Genomic DNA, 20,487 nt, shown 5'->3' on the forward strand with positions numbered 1-20,487 from the left:
TGAGCCCCTCGCCTAGATCTTCCTCTACCTCCTCCTCTGCTTCTTCTTTTTTCCGTTCTAGATGTGAGGACATCTGTTTCCATTTCTTGCCTTCCACAGGGGCAGCTGGCATTGTTACTGGTGCCTCCTGTGACTGATCAGATTTGACTTGGGGATTTCCCCCTTTGGCTTGAATCTCAGCTCCGAAACTCTTTCTCTCCAGAACAGTGTTATATAGAGCACGGTAAGCAAAAGCCAAGCCCCAAATAAGTCGTATTATTATTATAAGTCGTAAATAATCTATCATAGATCTATCACCTAAGCTGCACCATCCCTGACGCAAATAATGGCTTAGTTTCTTGGGATCCCACAGGTGTTCAAGAGTGAAATCCCATGACATTGCAGGCCCTCACACTTCTAATATTTTTCCTAAACCTCTCCATATTCCCTGCCAGTCAGCATTCTCTGGTTTTGGAGAAGACTTCTTCCACATAAAATGAATGGAGAAGAGTACATTGAGGAAGACTGACACAAGGATGACCACTGATTCGGCTTTCGAAAAGCATGTGGCAAACTGAGAAGACAGCCTGGAAACTAGATCAAACATCGTGTTATTTGTAAAATTGGCTATTCCATCTGGGGATGTAATTGTTTGTGAAATTAGTCATCCCATCTGGGATGTAAGTGTCAAAGTTCAAATCATACCACACTGTATATGAATACTAGGCAGGTGTCTCCATCAGTGCCCTTATTTGGTAATAGATTAACACAAATCCACAACAATAAATCATGACGTTAATAATCATCCAGTATGTTGAGAAAATCATAATTGCTTTCAATCCCTTAAACAGAGCAGCTAAAATGAAAAGAGGATTCATAGCTGGTAGCTGCTAAAAAGGGGGAAAAAAAAAAAAAAAAAGAACCAAAACAGAAGACACTCGGTACAGTGTCCAGAGTTTGGCAGACTGCCCAGACTACAATCTAATCTATGAAGGTCAAAGTAGCAATGCTTTTGCAGTCTCTGGCTTAAAGAAATCCTTTCTTGTTTTGTTTTGTTTTGTTTTTCTTCGCTACTAACTAACATTTAACTAACATTAAAATCTTATGCTAGTGCCCGCATTCTCCACCAAAAACTGTCATGGAGTTATCTAGATCAATCTATATCCATGACAGGGAGCAGTAGGCCTGTGGGCCTCCTGACCCCCAAAAATGGGATAGGAAAAAGGGAAAAGGCGTAGGGAGGTGGGAGCTGGGCTCAAGGAAACAAACAGAGCCACAGCAACAATCTAAGGAGGAAAACTTATTTTACTATGATATTGGAATGCAAGATAACACAATCCAATCCAATCCAATTGAAATTGAGGCTAATAATTCAAGTAAAATAAGAGTGAGAGAGGTTTTCTGAAGACCGAGAAGCCTCCTTTGAAATTGAAGGTGTATGGCTTGGAAGCACACCCACACCTGCTGCCAGGAGTGAGAGAGAGAGAGTGAGCGTTACTTCCATGACATATATATCCCTCTCTGACCATGAGGTCCCCCGAGACATGTAGTTCTTTTTCTCTGTGCTCCACATGACGTCAAGATGTGGAGCACCGATAGCAAAAATTACAAAACAATGACAAAGCCATCTCTTATGGTGGTCTCTAAAAAGCTCCAATGCCAGAGCATTGTTTGGATTTGCTGTTCATAGCCTATTACAGAGCTGATCATACTTACACAGCAATTTGAAAATTTGTAGAAGAAAAGACAATCCCTTATAACAATACACAGCTGAGCAATTGTTAAAGGTGTTTTGAGGTGCCTCTCTTTAGGCCTCAGAATAGCCCATAGGTGTGGCTTGGGGAGGATGTGTACTCAGGAGAACAATCTCTGGACACAGACAATATGATGAAAGCAGCTGATGTCCTCTCTGACAGAGCTCTCTGGGGTGGGGTGGGTCCACTTCCACCCTGAAATGCTTTTCTCCAGAAAACTTCCATATATATATTGCTCCCAGAAAATTTCTGTACCACATCCAAGCCCTAAGTAAAGATAAGATCCATCATGCCTTTCTTCTTTTTGATTCATCTAGACCAAATTTTGGGCATGTGAGGAGGGAGGGAGTCAGACACACTTAACCACTGAACAGGTTGAAAGCGTGCACTGCAGTTTGCTTTAAGCCTATGTATGGCAGTGAAAACTGGTCTGCCACTGCTTTTACAGTCTCAGTGGTGTATCTCCTTTCTCTGTCTGCGCTGGAGGGGATAAACATGAATTTGGGGAGAGAAGTGGGGCCTCCTTCTGTACAAGTAGCTGCAAGTCTCATTTAACTTAGAAGTGCAGAAGGAAACATCTGCCTGAATCTCCATGCTGCCCACTGAAAGTAGAACCTAAGCCCTAAAATCTTTGTATTGTAAATGTTTTTAATTTCCTGGCTTTCTGTATCACATACACTGAATATGAAAAGCATTGTTGTAAAACTTTAACTGCTGACTATGTCCATTTTTGTGCATTTAGGTTGTCCTTAATTCTGCACTGTCTGTGCATGTTTGACAAAGTATTGATTAGTATGGATCAAAATGCCTTTTAGTGAGACTGAGGACCTTCCTACCAACTAACTTGACTCAGCAAGCTTTCACAGATTTTCTACGTTCTGGGACATCTTCTAATAGTTTCACAAGGTGTATATAAACATATCTATATATTTATGGAACTGTATTCCATTCTCACAAAGTCACTGGCAAAATTCCCATGAAGTTTCAAGAGAATACGATCAACTTCTTAATGTTTTAATAGTTTTGTGACTTCTTATTGGCTGAAGAACAAGCTACAGTAAACAGACTTCATGTGAAGTTTAGACTAAATTCTCTGTGACTTTAATCAGAAAAAAAAAAAAAAAAAAAAAAAAAAAAGCAAGACATAGCTGGAGACCATCAAGCCTAGACGCCTAGACATTTTAGTAGACTTCCTGGTTTATTCCTAAGAAGATTCTTGAAACAGAAGAATAAAAGAAGACACTTAAATGTGTTACACGGGAACAAGTGATATAACTGGTTTATTATACATTAATACAGCAGCATACGGGGAACTAATTTATTAAAATAGGCATGATTGTACTTTTTGGTCTCTGCTCCAGCATGGGGATCTGGTCTGGAATATCTCCCATACCTGTCAGCTCAGTCATTATATTATTTCTAGTTAAACAGGTAAGCCAATTCCATAATTCATAATTATCAATGTAAAAGTGGATATATATCACACAGCATTTTAACCTTCCTTGCATGATTGTTTCAAAACCATTTCTGATATGCCAACTAATGTTTATTAAAATGAGTTATAAGAAACATTGAGAATTAATAGAATGATGTATCTATCATTCTATTCCGAATCACTTGGAATATGTGGTGTATTATAATTTTATTCTATGGTTCATACAGTGAATAAATGATGTTTACATTTATTTATGCAGTCTCTTTGCATAATGACACTGATCATTATTAAAGTAGTTTTATTTTTTTAGTTTTCTACCAATATATCAATGCTGTTGTGAAAATTCTTTATTTTCTACTGTTGTTTCCAATCATATTCTATTCCTAATGTTAATTACTTTTCAATGTGCTTTACAATGTTGCTTTACTTTACATTTAGCCATTTAGAAATATACAAAGAGAAGACATTGATTCTCACATTTGTGAAAGCTGATGTTATTGGTTTTGTTCTGCATCTCAGCTTCTAACATCCAACTAGAAAAGCTATTCGGAATTGTTATTTCTAATTCTTCGAGTGCTCTAGCAAAATGGTATTTTCTTTCTTATTCTAAATCTATGAAAAATTAAAAGCCGTCTTCTTCATCTGTATTGTCTTGGAAATCTGTGAGAGTTCTCAGAATTTAAGGACAGAATACCTCAGGGTTATTCAGTTCAGGGAAATTTTTTTTTTCATATATATATATTTATTTATTCATGAATATGTACCTTTATTTCAGGAAAGTAAAAAAATAAGTATATTATTGTGTTGAAGTTAATTCTAATTCATCCAAATAAAAATAATAAAAATCATATGCAAATTTAGAGAAATAATTTGTGAAATAAATATACAAAGTAATAAGCACAACTGAACAAGTTTACTTTACACTGAAATTAATAAGTTACTTCTAACCACTTGTGCTACAATTGCATGTGAATGTGCTGTAAATGTTGAAAAATACTGAAATTTTGCTCTTTTTTTTAAATAAGAAAAAGTTACCAGGAGACATGTATTTTGAATCTAGAGCTTCTCTCATGTAAATGAATAGTGAACTGACGCAGCTTTCCATTTTCTGAGAATCCTTGAATCCATACGGTTCCTCAAACAAAGCATCAGTACCATCATTTTTAACTGAAAATCTCCCAACGACTTCTGTGTCATTAAAATTTAAAGAAATTAAAGAGATGCAAACCTGATTACATATTAGTCAGTTATGAAAAGAATACATTGATTACAATTATTCTGTTAGCAAACTTGGAGGTCTATTTTAATAACCTGCTTCTTTGGGGGGAACTTGTAGCAGTGCTACCTACTGCATCCAACATATTTTAAAACAGTGGGGTCAGCTTTGTGCAGCTCTGTGTACCTGAGTGAACCAAATGAATATAAAAAGCTTTACAGGGAGGTTTGGTAACATTGCAGTGTCAACGAACTTCAGTGTTCATGGGCTACCAGCAAAACTTCAGACAGTCTGAAATGAAGAAATGCCTTGCTTTGCTCAAAACATTACAGACTTTCTGAGCTTTTGTCTTGGAGGCTGGAGTTTAATTTTTTCTGAGTTTTAAGTCCAATTTAAATATGACTGAATTCTTGCTGAAATGTAAAACTGGGTTCAAAAGTCATGCTTAGCTGCATGTTTTCAGACTATGAGATTACTGTAACTGAAAGCTTGTGAACATGCACTGAAGGATCAAAGTTTTGGCAGTAGAGTTGCTCAAATTTAAAATAATTTTTTAAAAAAATCCCTTTTCTGTAATCAGACCTGATGCAGGGAGTGATCTGTGGCTCTTTTCAGAGCACCCCTACAAAACTGGATCCTCTACTACACATGATGAAGGCAGAAAAAATGCACGCAATCTCAGCAGCCAGGTAGACAACGTGAGGCTTCCTCTGTTTCTTTAGCTGTTTAATGCATTTGTTTATTAGAAACAGAAGTGCTATCCTTAAATCAAGCAGTCTTTTCTACAAGTGCGTCATCATATCTTTTGCTTCTTCAGATGAGGTTCACTGACCAAGGAATATCTGAAGAATCTCCCCTGGCTCTCAGCATTTTGAGGCCCACATGAGGGAAATGCCAAGAAGATTTGTATTTTGGAAACATGCACTCTTTTCTCATGGCTGCTGTAAATATTCTTTCCTTATCTTGCAAGCCTATCAGATGAAGAAAAAGTACAGTCTTTCTACTGCCAGGGTGTCTGGAAATTAGTTGAGAGTCTCAAAGCAGAGCAGGGAGCAGACAACATCTTATACAGCCAAACCATGCAAGAATGGGTGGTCTCAAAAATAAACTATGTAGCATTCACTGCTGTTCTGTTTTGAATATTGAATATACTACCTTTCTTTGCTTTTTGCTAAACTTGGGTTCAAAAAATATGTTAAAGGTGAAGTTCACAGCAGTAGGGAGTCCTGGTTTTTTGTTCAGCTCTTAGCACATTACCTAGCTCAGACAAGTACAACTATACACATGTGAAAGGCACTTTCTGAAAAGGGTCCAGTCCAGGTAAAAGGAAATGAATTTTCCCTGGGTAGCTGACAAGCAGTTTTTTGATGCAAGAATTGTTCTGTTTTGGTGACACACAGTGACATTGTTCTTGGACTACTTGCCTGCCTCTAGCCTTTCAAAGCCCTGGTGTTCAGGAGACTAAGTGGCATACTGTACAGAGATTGCTTTGGCTAATATTTCTTTCACTGGAGAAATGATGATCAAATCATTATGCTGGTTCTGAACTGCAAGCAGTGTCTAGCAATATCCTTTCTGTACTGCTATTGTCCTAGTTGGGCATTACCTAAACAGCCCAAATCTAACAGAATGCAAAGCAGTTTTGCATTTAGCTCTTCTGGTTTACCCATTCCTTTCCTAGCAGTATTTATCAAGTATAGCTCTCTGAAGGCCTCTGCAGTAGGAGAGCACTGTATGAATAAGATGCATCAGAAAGACAGATATTTAAAGAATAAAATATAAAATTATATAAGTCCTTTCAGGATAACAGTAACCCTTAAAATAACATTTTTGCCACAAATGTCCACTGCATCCTAGGCACTGCAGTCACTTCATATGAAATTATTATTAAAGTCTGTTCGTCACTCAATTCTTACTTTTTATTATGTAGCTTTTTATTTATAGCAGATTTTATTTTATTTTATTTTTTTCTCTCCTCTCTACTAGCAACTATATGTGTACATCCCAAATCTTACCTTTTCAAGAGACCTTCAACTAGGTCCCTTTCCTTTCTCCATATCAGTATTCTGATCCATCTCAGGTTCCAGGGTTATTGATTACCAGCCAACTGAATATGAGCCAGCAGTGTGCCCAGATGGCCAAGAAAGCCAATGTCATAGAATCATAGAATTGAATTCTTAAATTCTCTGGAAGAATATAAGAAAATTGTGGATGTGGTAATTCAGGACATAGTTCAGAGTAGGACTTGGCAGTGTTATGGATCTGATTGGATGTGATGATCTTGAAGATCTTTTCTGATCTACATTTTTTGCAGTTGCAGTGCAGTCCACATCTTATAAATGCAACTCTGCAGGGAGCAGCTGAGAGGAGAACTGATTTTTCAGGCACTACAAAAAATCTGCTGTCATCAAACTGAATAAACCCAGTCACACCTGTACTATGCTACACTAATAAAAGAGAGATTGTTTTTGTAGTGTTTTAGTTGTATTCTCTTTTAGCAGATAAGCAGTTATTCTAGAACATATTCTTCAGAAATCTAGTTTTTCAGAATTTAAAGGCCTTCTTGCTCCAAATCATAACTCTAACAGAAAGATCCAAACTTCCAGATTTGAAAATATCTAATATGAAAAAAAGAAATTTACCTACAGGGCATAAATATTCATTTGTATGAGATGTTTTATATGGAGAAATCTATTTCATGGATAATAATATGCATTTATGCTCCATTTCATTCTGTCAGAAATCTTGAGGGCAGAGATACCTGTGGACAGGAAGGGATTGTAAAATTGTCCCCTGCATCCAGGCAAAAACAACAACAGAATTAGTGCAGATAGACAAGAAAAACTAAAATGAATGATTGTAAGTTTTCCAGAAAGCTGAGGAATAGAAATGTATTTATGTCACGGTTGCTGTGTTGGAGGAAGAAGTGACCTTTGAGTTGCTGAAATGGAGCACAGAATGAACTGGAGAACAGACAACAATAGCTAAATGTTACTGTTTATTCTTTACACTTCTATCCAAATTACTACTGAAGTATTCAATCATGTAAGCTTGACTATCTTCAAACATACTGTAAAAATAAAGAGCCTGCAAAGTTGTCATCAATCAATTTCCTAAATTAATCCGGCATAAAGAGAAACATAAATACATAAGAATGAGTAGCTGACCTTGGTGTGAAATGACTGTCGAAGGTTTGGAAAGACTAAAATTTTTGAAGCTTAACACATATTTTGTGGAAAAATTAAACGTTTTTCCTCCTACCCACTCCCTCCCCTACCTCCTTCCCCCAGCACTTAGGTATCTGTGTGTATTTTCAAAAAGGACTTCATGAAGCTTGGGTAGATTTCTATGGCAATACATACCTTGTCCAGATAAAGAAAACAACTGATGAAATCTCTTCCTCCCACTTACCTAACTTGCCTCCATTCTCCTCCTCACTCCTCTCCTCACCTCTTACATTTGTTAGAGTTGATGGAAACTTGACCACTAAAAGACCACAGCACTCTAGCTGATTTTCTCCATGTAAGATTTTTTTCACTCACAGGCCAAAGGATCTCTGCTGGAAAAAACAACCACTGGATGGAACAAATACAAACAGGAATGTCTGAAAATGCTACAGGAATCAGCTGTAGGTACTGGTAAGTGCACAAATAGCAAAATAGAGAAATGCATTAAGCAGCATTGCTGAAAATGCAAATATTCACATGATATTACTTGATTCACAGAAGTGTGTGACTCTTAAGACCTAAATGTAAACAGTCACTTGTAACTAGGTCTACAAATATTCAGGAATGAAGTAAATGGCTGCCTTTGTCCTCGACTGTTTTATATTGAAATGAGCCATAGAACAGCTTGTCCTGAGCTACTGCTGTGATTCATCACGGACTACATAACTGAGAGGTCCTTTGGATGAAGGGGACCTGTGTTCACTCCCTTTTTCAGCCTGAAGGAAGACATGCACTTATTTCTGGAAACTGTACTAAGCATAAGATAATGAGTCATCAAAGGAAAAAAAAGATGACTCCGATTTCTCCTTTAGAAACTGAGCCATGATGGAGAAAAACACAAAACAAAGGTGGCAGGACAGCTGGGGTCTTCTTACTTCTCACAGGATTGCTTGTGCCATAAGCTCAGCCATTAGACAAAAAAAGACAAGGAGACCAGGTTTCCCCTTGCTTACCTGGCACTTGTAACCCTTACTTTACAGTTCTGAATTTATTCTCCAGTCTCTATGACTTCTGGATTCCTGACCTAAGACTAGAATAGCTTCAGAGGATACAGTCTTTTCCTGAAAAGTTGCACAGGGAAGAACAGAATCCACATCTCTTATTTGTGGTTGGATGCTCTAAGGCTTATGATTTTGCTTTCTTTCTTCATTATTAAAACAGACATATGATCTACAGATTTTTCACTGTACTCCCATCCTAGTTCAGTTCTTGGCTGATTCATCCAGTTATATTTCAAAAGGCCTGTTGCCAGACAAAATTTAGCACTGAAACTCCTTCATAGCTGAACTGCTTGGCTGAGGCCAATGGGCTGATATATAACAAGACTAAGTTCTCCACTTTGGCCACAACAACTCCAGATAATGCTACAGGCTTAGGGTAGAGGGACTGGAAGACAATGTGGAAAAAATTGATCTGGGGTTGTTGGTCAACACTTGGCTAAACCTGAGCCATCAGTGTGCCCAGGTGGCCAAGAAGGCCAATGGCATCCTTGCTTGTATAAGAAATGGTGTTGGCAGCAGAAGCAGTAGGTGATTGTCCCTCTGTACTCAGCTCTAGTGAGGCCGCACCTTTGTGTGTGCTGTGTTCAGTTTTGGGCCCCTTTCTACAAGAAAGACATTGAAGCTCGGCAGTGCGGCTATAGAAGGGCAATGAAACTGGTGAGTAGTCTGGAGCACAAGTGGCTGAGGGAATTGGGATTGTTTTGACTGGAGGAGGCTCAGGGGGGACCTGATTGCTCTCTATAACTACCTGAAGGGAGCTGGGGGTTAGGTCTCCACCCCCATGTAACCATCAACAGGACTAGAGGGAATGGCCTCAAGTTGCACCAGGGTGGGTTCAGGTCGAACACAATATACCCTAGGAGAGTCAAGAAGCCAGGAAGAAAGACATCTACTGAGATGCTCTTTTAATCACAGACAATTGTTTTGCTTTTTGGTGTTCTTTCATATCTTGGAAGCCCTTCCCACTCCTTCCCTTCTCTTCTTCCTTTCTCTAAATGGTTGGTAAGAAGCTAAAGATCAATGATCTGTACTGAAACCCTGTCAGAAAAACACATGAGCAAAATGCAAAAGTGTGTTATGGTGGGAAGTGGCAATTGGAAACAATCCAAATGACCCAGGAAGCCAAAAAGCAGTGGCACATAGCAACATGTCAGAAGACAGTGTTTTGTAAAAGAACTATTCATACTCAGAACTCCAGTTTTCAAGGTATAAAGTAAAAACTATTTTTCTCTAGTCAGCCTACACAATCTACACCTGTCCTAACTACCTGAATTCTGTACCCCCAATGAGATATGAGGGAAAGGGATCATAAGAATACATGTATAAATGTTAACAACTGTGTGTGGGTTGTAAGGCAGATGGAGTCACAGATTCAAAGGTATAGTAGAATCATTAACAATGCACATGTTGTCTGTGGATTTTAGCAAAAGCACCCTAAAAAAGTTTCTGGGGAGAAAGTATGCAAATTATCCTTGTTTCTTATTTCTCACCAAGATCAAAGTGTTACTGATCGTCATGGAAAACAAGGCAGGATATATTCTTCTACCTCGGATGGACAGAAAGTTGTGAAGCTCAGAGATGAGAACTTCAACTTATCCTAAAAAATGACAGAAAGATCAAAACTAAAAAACCCAGAAACCAGTACAATCAGCAATGTTGAAGTGCAGTTTGAAGTGTTTTGTCTTATCCTTATGTCCTGTGTGTGATGTGGTATCTGTGAATATTAAAACTAATGGAGTTGGTCTGAGATCCTGCCAGCTCCCAATCCTTTATTACTGAGAGAGCAACAGAAGTCACTACCAGAGAAAATGATTATCTGAGCTGAGAATCGGTGTTACAGGGGTCATGAAAAGTGTAATATCTTCTATTTATCAGCAGTCTTTGATGTGTACTCACTGACTGAGCACAGCTGGAAGCTGTTACACTTAGAAGACAGAGATCTTGGGATGATTTTAAACACTACTAGCTCGTGGTGAAGCGTGTAAAACATGTTGCTATTGTGTACATCAAGGCAAAAAGAACCATTTCAAAAATATGCCATTTCTGCACTGTTCAGCAAACAGAGTACTGTGAATGTATGAAGTCTGTTACATTTTCTAAAAACTCTTTCTATTCCAGAGCACAAGTGATCATATGTTGTTTCCATATGGTAGGATTGATATTTCACGCACAATGAATCCACATGCTTGCAGGTTACTTTAAATGGTACATGATGTTTTTCATGATCATCCACTGTCTGAAACATTTTCTGTAAAACGTCTATTTGCTTCTCTCCCTAGGAATACGTTGTAATGGGACTTTTGATCAGTTTGTTTGCTGGCCGTACTCAACCCCAGGAAAAGTATCTGTTCCTTGTCCTTCGTATTTGCCATGGCTGGAAAATGGTAATGTAAAAGCTGTAATTTTTCTTGGAGTTTATGCTAGCAATCCAGACACATGACAAATAGTTCTGGTCTATTTTGTTCCAGTGTCCAGTGACTTCTTTTCTGACTTGAGACACGGAATTACAATCAATGTCTAATTATTTACCTTTTTTTTTACCCTTCACAGAATCACAGAATCACAGAATGACCTGTGTTGGAAGGGACCTCAAGGATCATGAAGTTCCAACCTGGCAGGGCCACCAAACTTCCACAATTACTAGATCAGGTTGCCCAGGGCCCCGTCCAACCTGGTCTTGAACACCTCCAAGGACGGGGCATCCACAACCTCCCTGGGCAGCCTGTTCCAGGGCCTAACCACTCTCCTAGTGAAGAACTTCCCCCTAACATCCAACCTAAATCTTCCCTCTTTCAACTTAAAACCATTTCCCCTAGTCCTGCTATTGTCAGCCCTTTCGAAGAGTTTACTCCCCTCCTGGGAGTAAGTTCCCTTCAGGTATTGAAAGGCTGCAATGAGGTCACCCCGCAACCTTCTTTTCTCTAGGCTGAAAAAACCCAACTCCCTCAGCCTGTCCTCATAGGGGAGGTGCTCCAGCCCCCTGTTCACCCTTATTTACCACTGATGGAGTTCAGTGCTTCATCTCTGCACTGTCAAAGCAAAATTTCCAAGAATGCATAACTGTACAGTCAGGCCTTGACTGGCAGTAACAGATTTGGGGTTCACCTTCTGGGATGTCCACTGATCCAAGAGATTAAGCACTCACATAGAAGAATGGAAAAGACAAACCAATGGGTTTGAGCAGTCCGCCCTCCGGTGCAATATGCTGCACCAACAGCAAGTGGTGCATTGAATAAAAAGGTTTTCCAAGCTGCACTCTCCCGGACAGAGTGGAGCAGGAAGGCCCTCCTGGAAGGGAAAAATAGTAACATCTTCAGGAGCAAAACCATTTGAAAGCGAACAGCCTTCCTTTTCTCCAAAAGGAATAAAAAAGCATTATTACCAGCACATTCTAGCAATTCTGACTCCTCCTGTTTAGTGTTCCTTTGCTACACCCATGTAGTCATATTTTGTAGTCATATTTGTAATGCCTCTTAGAAGAACCAATTGTGCTTGTGTTCTTTGGTTGGGCATCTACCATGGGCTGCTTATCCAAGCTTTCTCCAGTCTACCCCACAAATGATTTAATAGGAAATGTCAACATCCATCTTTTTTGGGGCTGCTGAGCTCCAAAACAGGGAAGAACAACTTTTATCTATTCTCTCAAATACCTACTTCTTCCAACCACTAATAACAAATTCAGCTGTTCAAAACAAACATGGTAGCATCTTACTTCCTTCCCTGTAATAGAGACTCCTTGTTGTTGTTTTTGTTTGTTTGTTTGTTTGGTTTGGTTTTTTCCCCAATTTTTTTCTGTTTGAATTTCTGGAAAAACAACCTGTAAGACATTTGTCTGGGAAAATGTTGATCACAGCCTGAACCTCTGATTAACCACCTGAGGCAAGCAATGAGTCACCTGCGGGAGCACAGGTGAAGGTAATTCAATTCAATTCAATTCAATGAAGCCAAGCTCCACCTCTCCTAGATCCCATTTAAGGGCTGACTGCCACTAAGGCAGGATCTCTTTCTGTGGCAATTCTTATTTGTGGAGTTTACTGTGAACCTTCAACATTGGGGAGCATTTTGTATTTATCATAGATTATCTTTCTATCTCCATAATCTTTCACAAAAAACATGTGTTTAACCTCTGTTTACCTATTGTTTTGTACAATTGTGTGACTGGCAATTGTGTGACTGTACAACATTGCACCAGATCATGAAGCTTTCCACTCTGATCACAATGGGGAATACCAATGCTAATTCGTAATAGGTTGGGATACGTTCTCATCCGTGCCCCAGTGTCTTAGGAGAAGAGTCACAGAGACAGTCTGTTCTAAGGATTCTGTGAATCTGGGGTTACCTGCAGGCCCATCATCACACTTCCAAGGTACAGCTGTGTTTGTCCTAGAACATAACTGGACTTGAATCAGAAACGTTTGTGGGCTTGAGGTAGATTTTTTTTTTCTGATTTGATATCATTGCACTGGAAGATCTGAGTACTCTAGAATTAAGATTTTGAACCATGTTTCATATGAACTCCTTATTTTTTCAGTGTCAAGTTTAAATATCTGCTCCAGCTATGGTCCACATTAATTTTAGCTCCTTTTCCAGGCTCTTGAATCCCAAGCTCCATTCTTGCAGTCAGGTTCCTACATGACCATTCTGAAGATTAGAGTTTATGAACTGTTGCTGAATTTCTCCCTAATGCTAATACAGAAGAGCTCACAAAGCGTCCTTTTATCTCTCCCGCTTTGTATCTGGCATTGGTCAGTTTATTGCCTTTAGAGCTATCCTGGCACTGGAGTGGGACCACACTACAGCAGAGTGCTTTCTGAATGAAAGCTTAGGAAGGTCATTCTCTAAATAAAATAACATAAGCCCTGATATCCCTCCTGATCTGATGTGAATTTCTGGGATCTCTTAGCTTTTGGTCCTAGACAGGAATGTTTTCTTCCTCTGATACGCTTTTACTGCTTAGAAAGATATTGGTCATACTGTGTCAATGGTGTCCTTAAAGAGTTGCCATCTCTATACTGTATGCCAATGTGCTTGTAAATGTGTAGGTCATTTCCTGCTTGGGGAATCTGTTAAAACTCCACTACTTGTTGGACTATAGAATGTGCACTGAACATGGGTAGGCAATCCTCACACAAAACTACTGCACCATCACAGCAAACTGTGCTTCATAAGCAGTTCTTTCAGTTTCAGTCACTCTAAGTAAAATTAGATATTCTGGTGGTTGCTACTATTCTGCTATTCTGGTAACAGCTGCATGGACAGCTGTTATGAGATCCCCTCTTAGCCTTCTCACACCAAACAGCCCCAAGTCTCTCTGCCTTTCCTCATAAGGGAGATGCTCCAGGCCTTGACCATCTTTCCCTGTCTGCCTTGAGCTGAGGAGCACAGAACTGGACACAGTACTCCAGATGTGACCTCATCAGAGCAGAAGGGAGAGCCTTCCTCACACTACTGACCACACTCTTTGTAATGCACTATACACCACTGGCCTTCTTGGCCTTGAGGGCACAATGCTCATGGTCACCCCGATGGCCACCAGAATCCCTAGGTCCTTCTCTGCAGAGCACCTTTCCAGCAGGTCAGCACCTGTCCTGTACAGATGCATGTGGTTATTCCTCCTCAGATGTAGGACTCTTCACATGCGCTCTTCACTTGTTGAATCTCATAAGGTTCCTCTCTGCCCGACACTCTAATCTGTCCAGGTCCCACTGAATGGCAGGACAGCCTTCCAGTGTGTCAGCCACTCCTCCGAGCTTTTTATCATCAGAACATGCTGAGGATAGACTCTGTCCTTTTATTTAGGTTGTTGATGAAGATATTGAGGCAAGACTGGACCCAGCACTGTCCACTGGGGAACACTACTAGCTAAAGGCCTCCAACTCGATTCTGTGTCATTGATCACAACTCTCTGAGCTCTGCCATTCAGCCAGATCTCACTCCACCTCACCATCCACTCACCTATCTCACACCTTGTTTCATAACAAGGATGTTGTAGGAGATGATGTCAAACACCGTGCTGAAGTCCAGGTACCCAACGTGCACTGCTCCCTCCCCATCTACCCAGCCAGTGAGGCCACCACAGAGGCTACCTGGTTGGTCAAGCATGATTACCCCTAGGTGAATCCATCTTAACTACTCCTGATAACTTTTTTCTATTCTAACTTCTTGGAGACTGGCACCAAGAATAAGTAACTCCATCACCTTTCAGGGGACAGAGCTGAGGCTAAAAGGCATGTAGTTTCTCAGATCCTTCTTCTTGCCCTTTTTGAAAACTGAGGTGACATTGGCAATCCGCCCTGCTTTCCTCTATTCAAATATGAAAAAGATATTGTCAAACACAAAGTAAAATGTGTTTTTGGTGTTTTGGTGGTTTTTTGTTTGTTTGTTTGTTTGTTTGTCTGCATTTGAGCAACGGTTTATTGCTGTGGTATAAGGGACAAATCCTTAAAGTGTTCATGAAAAATGAAATCTTTATTTTCACCTTTAAGACTAAAGCTCTATTTACTTTCAGGAAGTGCAGGAAATGTATACAGAGTCTGCTTAGATGAAGGAACTTGGCAAACGAAGGAAAACTCCACAGACATTTGGCGTGACAGTTCAGAATGTTCTGAGAAAAATAATCTCCAAAAAAGTGTAAGCATGATGTTTTATACTGTGGTTTGATACTATAATCTTCTTAATCCGTTCTTGAATAACTGATAAAATATTTCTGTTGAATACCTGTAAAGATGTTCAGATTTCATTTGGATTACCAAATTGAAAACTGCTAAGAAGAAGCAGAGGAAGAAAGATTAAGGAAGGAGATTCCTACTTTACATGAGACAAATTGTTTTCTGTTTAGAGTCCAGCATTCACATGTGCTGAATCCCTCGTAATAAAATTGAAATAAAAAATCTGCAATATATCTAGCAAATAGCTTGGAGGACTGGAAGTCAGACAAAGCCAGACTCCCAACCCCCATGACCTCCTGAGCCTTTTAGCACAGCAGTTCAAGCTGGAAACCAGGGGTCCTGATGCCTTGTCACCTTGCTCAGCTGTGTAATGCCTTGCAATGAATGCAGCAGTTTCAGATAACAGTAAAGCATGTAGCTGAACTGGTTTCAGCTTCTTGTAACTTCTTTTGCCATACTGTTCGGCTTTGCTGATCTCAAAATGAAGTCTGTTTGGTGAGCAGTATTACTACTGAACACCTTATTAATTTAGCTTTTGCTACCTTGGTAGGCATTATTGATGTTTATTACTTCATTGATTTTATTTTTATTAGTAATTTATTGATCATGTCTTATTTATTAAGCAAGATTATTTCAGGATTACCAAGACCTTAGTAAACTCTTTATACAGCAAATATATGGTTTTCCAACTTCATAGTTTATTCAAGTATGATAAACTTAAAGTACTTAGTTTTTCTGCAGACTGTTGACTATCCTGGATTGTAAACTTGTGGGTGGAAGATTACCACATTAATTCATCAGGTGTGACAACAAGAGAACAAGAGGTTTCTCTGAAAGCTTCAGCCAGCTTTCCAAACAAACCTAAATGTGTGTTTATACCACGTAATTATATTTAGTCAAAAGCCACAAGCTGTTAGGAATAACCCAAAGATTGTATCCATCCACATCTGATGAATCGTCTTCATTTCATTTGCTTCAGATTTGAAAAAATGTTGTAGCCAAAATAATTCATCCTGTTGGAATCTTTTCATGGAGCTGAGTGACTAAGGAACATCCCTTGGGAATCTCCGGCTGTGCCTCTGGGCTTCCTCTCCAAAGGTTCCACCAGCAGGCACAGCTCACTCTGCTATCCAGATAGTGCTTATTAGCATATACTGATTAGAGATAACTAACTGGCAGGAGGAGAGTGTGACAGTCAGGGTCTGAATGGATAGTTCTTGTACTCACAAGACCAATGTGTATCTTGTGTCCCCAGATCACACAGTGACTGCATTTCAGTGCATAGGTGGAGTTCACTCTGCAGTTATGAAACATTAGGATCCATTTAATTTATGTAATTATTTTAATGACTAATAGTCATTAAGACTCAGAATTGGATTTGTGCAAGAGAATTCTGGAAATGGGACCTTGCAATGCCTTCAAATTTGAGAAGAAACTTAGTCTGTTCTCCAGGGTCTCTCCCACAGGGTTTTCATGAGGAAATGCAGGGATCAGACATCAGAAATTTGCCCTGGCTGTGCTGCAACACAAATAAATTGGACTCAGAAGCTTCTGGTTTATGTTCATTCCCTACTTACCTGCCTACATATACATATACAAAGCTCCTCTTTCTTTTTTTCATTTCCTAGGAAGAAGAACATAAATTACTTACCACACTACAGTTGTTGTACACTATAGGATATTATTTTTCTCTAATCTCACTGGTTTTAGCTCTCCTTATACTTTCTTTGCTCAGGTTAGTATGATTTTGCATGCATTTTTAAATTATAAAATACAATATGCACACTGTTTTTGTATAGTTGGATTTAGTATTTCTGATGTAAGTTATAGAGGAAATTCCTGTATAAAATCAGTTGATGGCAGCAATATGATTATAATAGTATTTTTTGTTGTTGTTTTCTTTGAATTAAATATGCTCCAGAGTATTTATACCTTTTTTCCCCACAGAAAACTTCACTGCACAAGAAACTACATCCATATTAATTTATTTGCATCTTTCATCTTGCGTGCCACAGCCATTCTTATTAAAGACAATGTACTTCACAAGATTTACTCCAAAAGACCAAATGATGAAACTGGATGGATATTATACCTCAGTCCTGAGGTAACTCCTTAGTTCATTTCTAATAGTAAATGTGTCTTCCCAGTGGCTGTAACAGCTACCATTTTAGAAGTTTGCCATATGTTTAGACACTTGTACATAAGAAAAACAATTTTTTTTTCACACTTGTAGCCTTAGGAAGAATTCAATGAAGTTATTCAGCACTTACGTAAGAATTCTTACATTAATTCATTCTAGGTATCCATACCAAAATGCAGTGTACACAAATATTGCAGTTAACACTGTGTTAAATGTGTTTACTGTGAAAGTACACATAGGGGAACACATAATTCAAAGACTTTTCAGTACTAGGAAAATGTGTGAATTTTCAGAGTCAGTTCTGAACACAACAGCCACTGTAGAGTCACTTTCACAGAATCCCATATGGTTGAACTGCAAGGGACTTCACATCCCCCCCCAGCGCCATCCCTGCCCTGGGTTGGCTGTCCTCCCATCTCAGACCCATCCATGGCCTCTGGGCACCTTCAGGGATGGGGAACCCACAACTCTCAAGGCAGCAGTGCCAGGGCCTCACCACTTCTGAGTGAAGAATTTCTTCTTAATAGCTAACCTAAATCTCTCCTCTTTAGTTTAAAACCATTGCCCTTGTCCTGACGCTATCAGACTATGTAAAAAATTGGTCTCTCTCCTGTTTTTAATCTCCCTTTAAGTACTGGAGTGTGTCAATGAGATCCCTTTGAAGCCTTCTCTTCTCCAAGCTGAACAAGATGTACTCCTTCAGCCTTTCTCCACAGGAGAGGTGCTCCATCCCTCTGAGCATCTCCATGGTTTCATAGTTTCATAGTTTCGTGCGGGTTGGAAGGGACCTTAGAGATCATCGAGTCCAACCCCCGGGATTCGAGCCTCTGTGTAGCAGAGCGGCACTTCTACCACTTGCGCCACAGGGGGGATTCGAACTCCGGGCCCCAGTGTTGCAAGGCGGTGTCCTTAACCACTGCGCCACCGGGGCACACATGGTCCTTCAGCAGCTCCAACAGATCTGCAATCTTCTTGTGCTGGAGGCCCCAGGCCTGGGCACAGTGCTCCAGGTGGGGTCTCACAAGGGCGGAATAGTTATGCTGATCTCCTTGTACACCAGGAGCACTTATCTTCTAGTAAACAATAAATTTAATACTCCTCAGTGCTTCCCCTTGTTCCCAAGTATCAACCCCGGCATGAACTTTGAGTGGTTTCCAGAATCTTAGTGCATCCCGAGTTGGAAGGGACCCACAAGAATCATAGAATCATAGAACTATAGAATGTCTTGGGTTGGAGGAAAATGATGATGATCTTGAAGATCATATAGATCCAACCCCTCTGCAATGGGGGATCATCAAGTCCAACTCCTGGTTCCACACTATACTAATATCAAATCATAGGACTGAAACTTCACTGAATGCTTTTTGAACTCTGGTTCTACCCCTTTTTTTTCTTGAAAGGCAGAGACATATCCAACCTAACTGCATCATGTTTACCTCTATTTCCAGAAGGTTCAGATCTCCCAAAATAACAGCAGCTCAGTATCTTGATAGACATGACTGAAATACACATGTATCACAGCCACATACTGGTTTTAAAATGATTGCTGAAGTAACAAGGGAAAATTGGATTTGTCAGAGCTTTTATGTATTACGGTGGTTCCTGGTCTTTCATTCCTACAGATTCTAATCATTTGCAGAACTGCTCAGTTCTTCATGCACTATTTTGTTGGAGCAAATTATTTTTGGCTATTAGTAGAAGGAATTTATCTGCATACATTGTTGATTACTGCTGTGCTCTCAGAAAGAAGACTGCTGCAGACATACATAGTGATAGGATGGGGTGAGTACCTAACAATTTCAAAATTCTTGATTCTGTGGCATTTTTTTCAAGTCATTGGTGAATATTTTCTAATGTCAGAGGAAATGAAGTTTCTTTTTTGTTCTGAAACCAGCATTTGTCAATACAAGTATATCAGGAGTGACATGATAGTTGCAGCTTAGTTTGATTTGCAGATGGAGGTAATAACTTGGTTTACCTGAAAACAACAGCCTAATAGAATGAGAAGAAAATTTACTATGTTTGGTAATATTCTCTACCAGTGTAGAATATTAAAGCACTATCAGCACCTTCAGTTTCTACATTTGAATTACAGCATCTATGTGGTCATGATGTCTACACATTTAACACTTTTACTTTTTTTTATGTATTCACCTTCTGAGCACAGCAAAGCTGAGTGTGCTTTAAGTTAGAGGACAGTTCAAAACACTACGTGATTCAGATCCTGTATTTCAGACATTTTTTCATGGAAGAAAGACAACATAAAGGCAATTACAAGCATTTGAACAATGTTGTGTAAATTATTTTCTCTTTTTTTTTCATTTCTCATGAGAGAAGTGCATAATTGGACAGTTGTTTCTTTCTCACTTAGCATAATTCTGTATACAGACTGAACAAAAGGGAAAGTCAAGGTTTCCTAATTCCCAATAATCATCTAAAATCTGCCTGTACAACTTGCAACTCTTAGAAGGTTTTTTATGAAGATTTCAAAATATAATTTCAGAATATGTGTAGATTTGGTGCAGGACATACTGATTCAATAGCTGATGGACTGACCTGAGGAAAATGACAGGGTAGATGACCATAAGAATATCTGCTGATCATAAAGCTTTATCAGTGTATAGATTTATTAGATCACTTACTAACACCATTCAGTTTAATTTTTCAAATGCAGAATTGCATATCCAGGACTGTAGGATTGTCACAGAGTAATCTAGATCCGTCTATGTCCGTGACAGGGGGACAGTAGGCCTGTAAGCCCCCTGACCCCAAAAATGGGAAGGGTAAAGGGTAAGGGGTAGGGAGATGGGAGCTGGTCTCAAGAAAACAAAGCAGTGGCAACGATCTAAGGAGGAAAACTTATCATACTAACTATGATATCAGAATGCAAGATAACACAATATAATACAATCTAACTGAAATTGAGGCTAATAAATCAAGTAAAATAAGCGAGAGAGAATTTTTGAAGACTAAGAAGCCCACTTTGAAATGGAAGACGTATGGCTTTTCCAACACCCACACCTGCTGCCAGGAGTAAAAGAGAGAGCGAGCGTCACTTCCATGATGT

The 20,487-nt window shown here is 39.4% G+C and overlaps 1 protein-coding gene across 1 annotated transcript in view; it reads left to right on the plus strand.

The window, feature by feature from the left end:
• Positions 1 to 1,863: 1,863 nt before the first annotated feature.
• Positions 1,864 to 20,487, plus strand: part of GLP2R (glucagon like peptide 2 receptor) — a 36,219-nt gene continuing 17,595 nt past the window's right edge. Inside the window, exons 1-8 of the mRNA XM_015879515.2 lie at positions 1,864 to 1,906; positions 3,064 to 3,164; positions 7,929 to 8,022; positions 10,892 to 10,996; positions 15,121 to 15,242; positions 16,909 to 17,015; positions 17,228 to 17,384; positions 19,043 to 19,202. Of these exons, the coding sequence (XP_015735001.2) occupies positions 1,864 to 1,906; positions 3,064 to 3,164; positions 7,929 to 8,022; positions 10,892 to 10,996; positions 15,121 to 15,242; positions 16,909 to 17,015; positions 17,228 to 17,384; positions 19,043 to 19,202 (889 nt within the window). The remainder of the gene's footprint in view (positions 1,907 to 3,063; positions 3,165 to 7,928; positions 8,023 to 10,891; positions 10,997 to 15,120; positions 15,243 to 16,908; positions 17,016 to 17,227; positions 17,385 to 19,042; positions 19,203 to 20,487) is intronic.

The sequence above is a fragment of the Coturnix japonica genome, chromosome 18, assembly GCF_001577835.2.
Source record: "Coturnix japonica isolate 7356 chromosome 18, Coturnix japonica 2.1, whole genome shotgun sequence".
In the NCBI taxonomy this organism is placed as follows: Eukaryota; Metazoa; Chordata; class Aves; order Galliformes; family Phasianidae; genus Coturnix; species Coturnix japonica.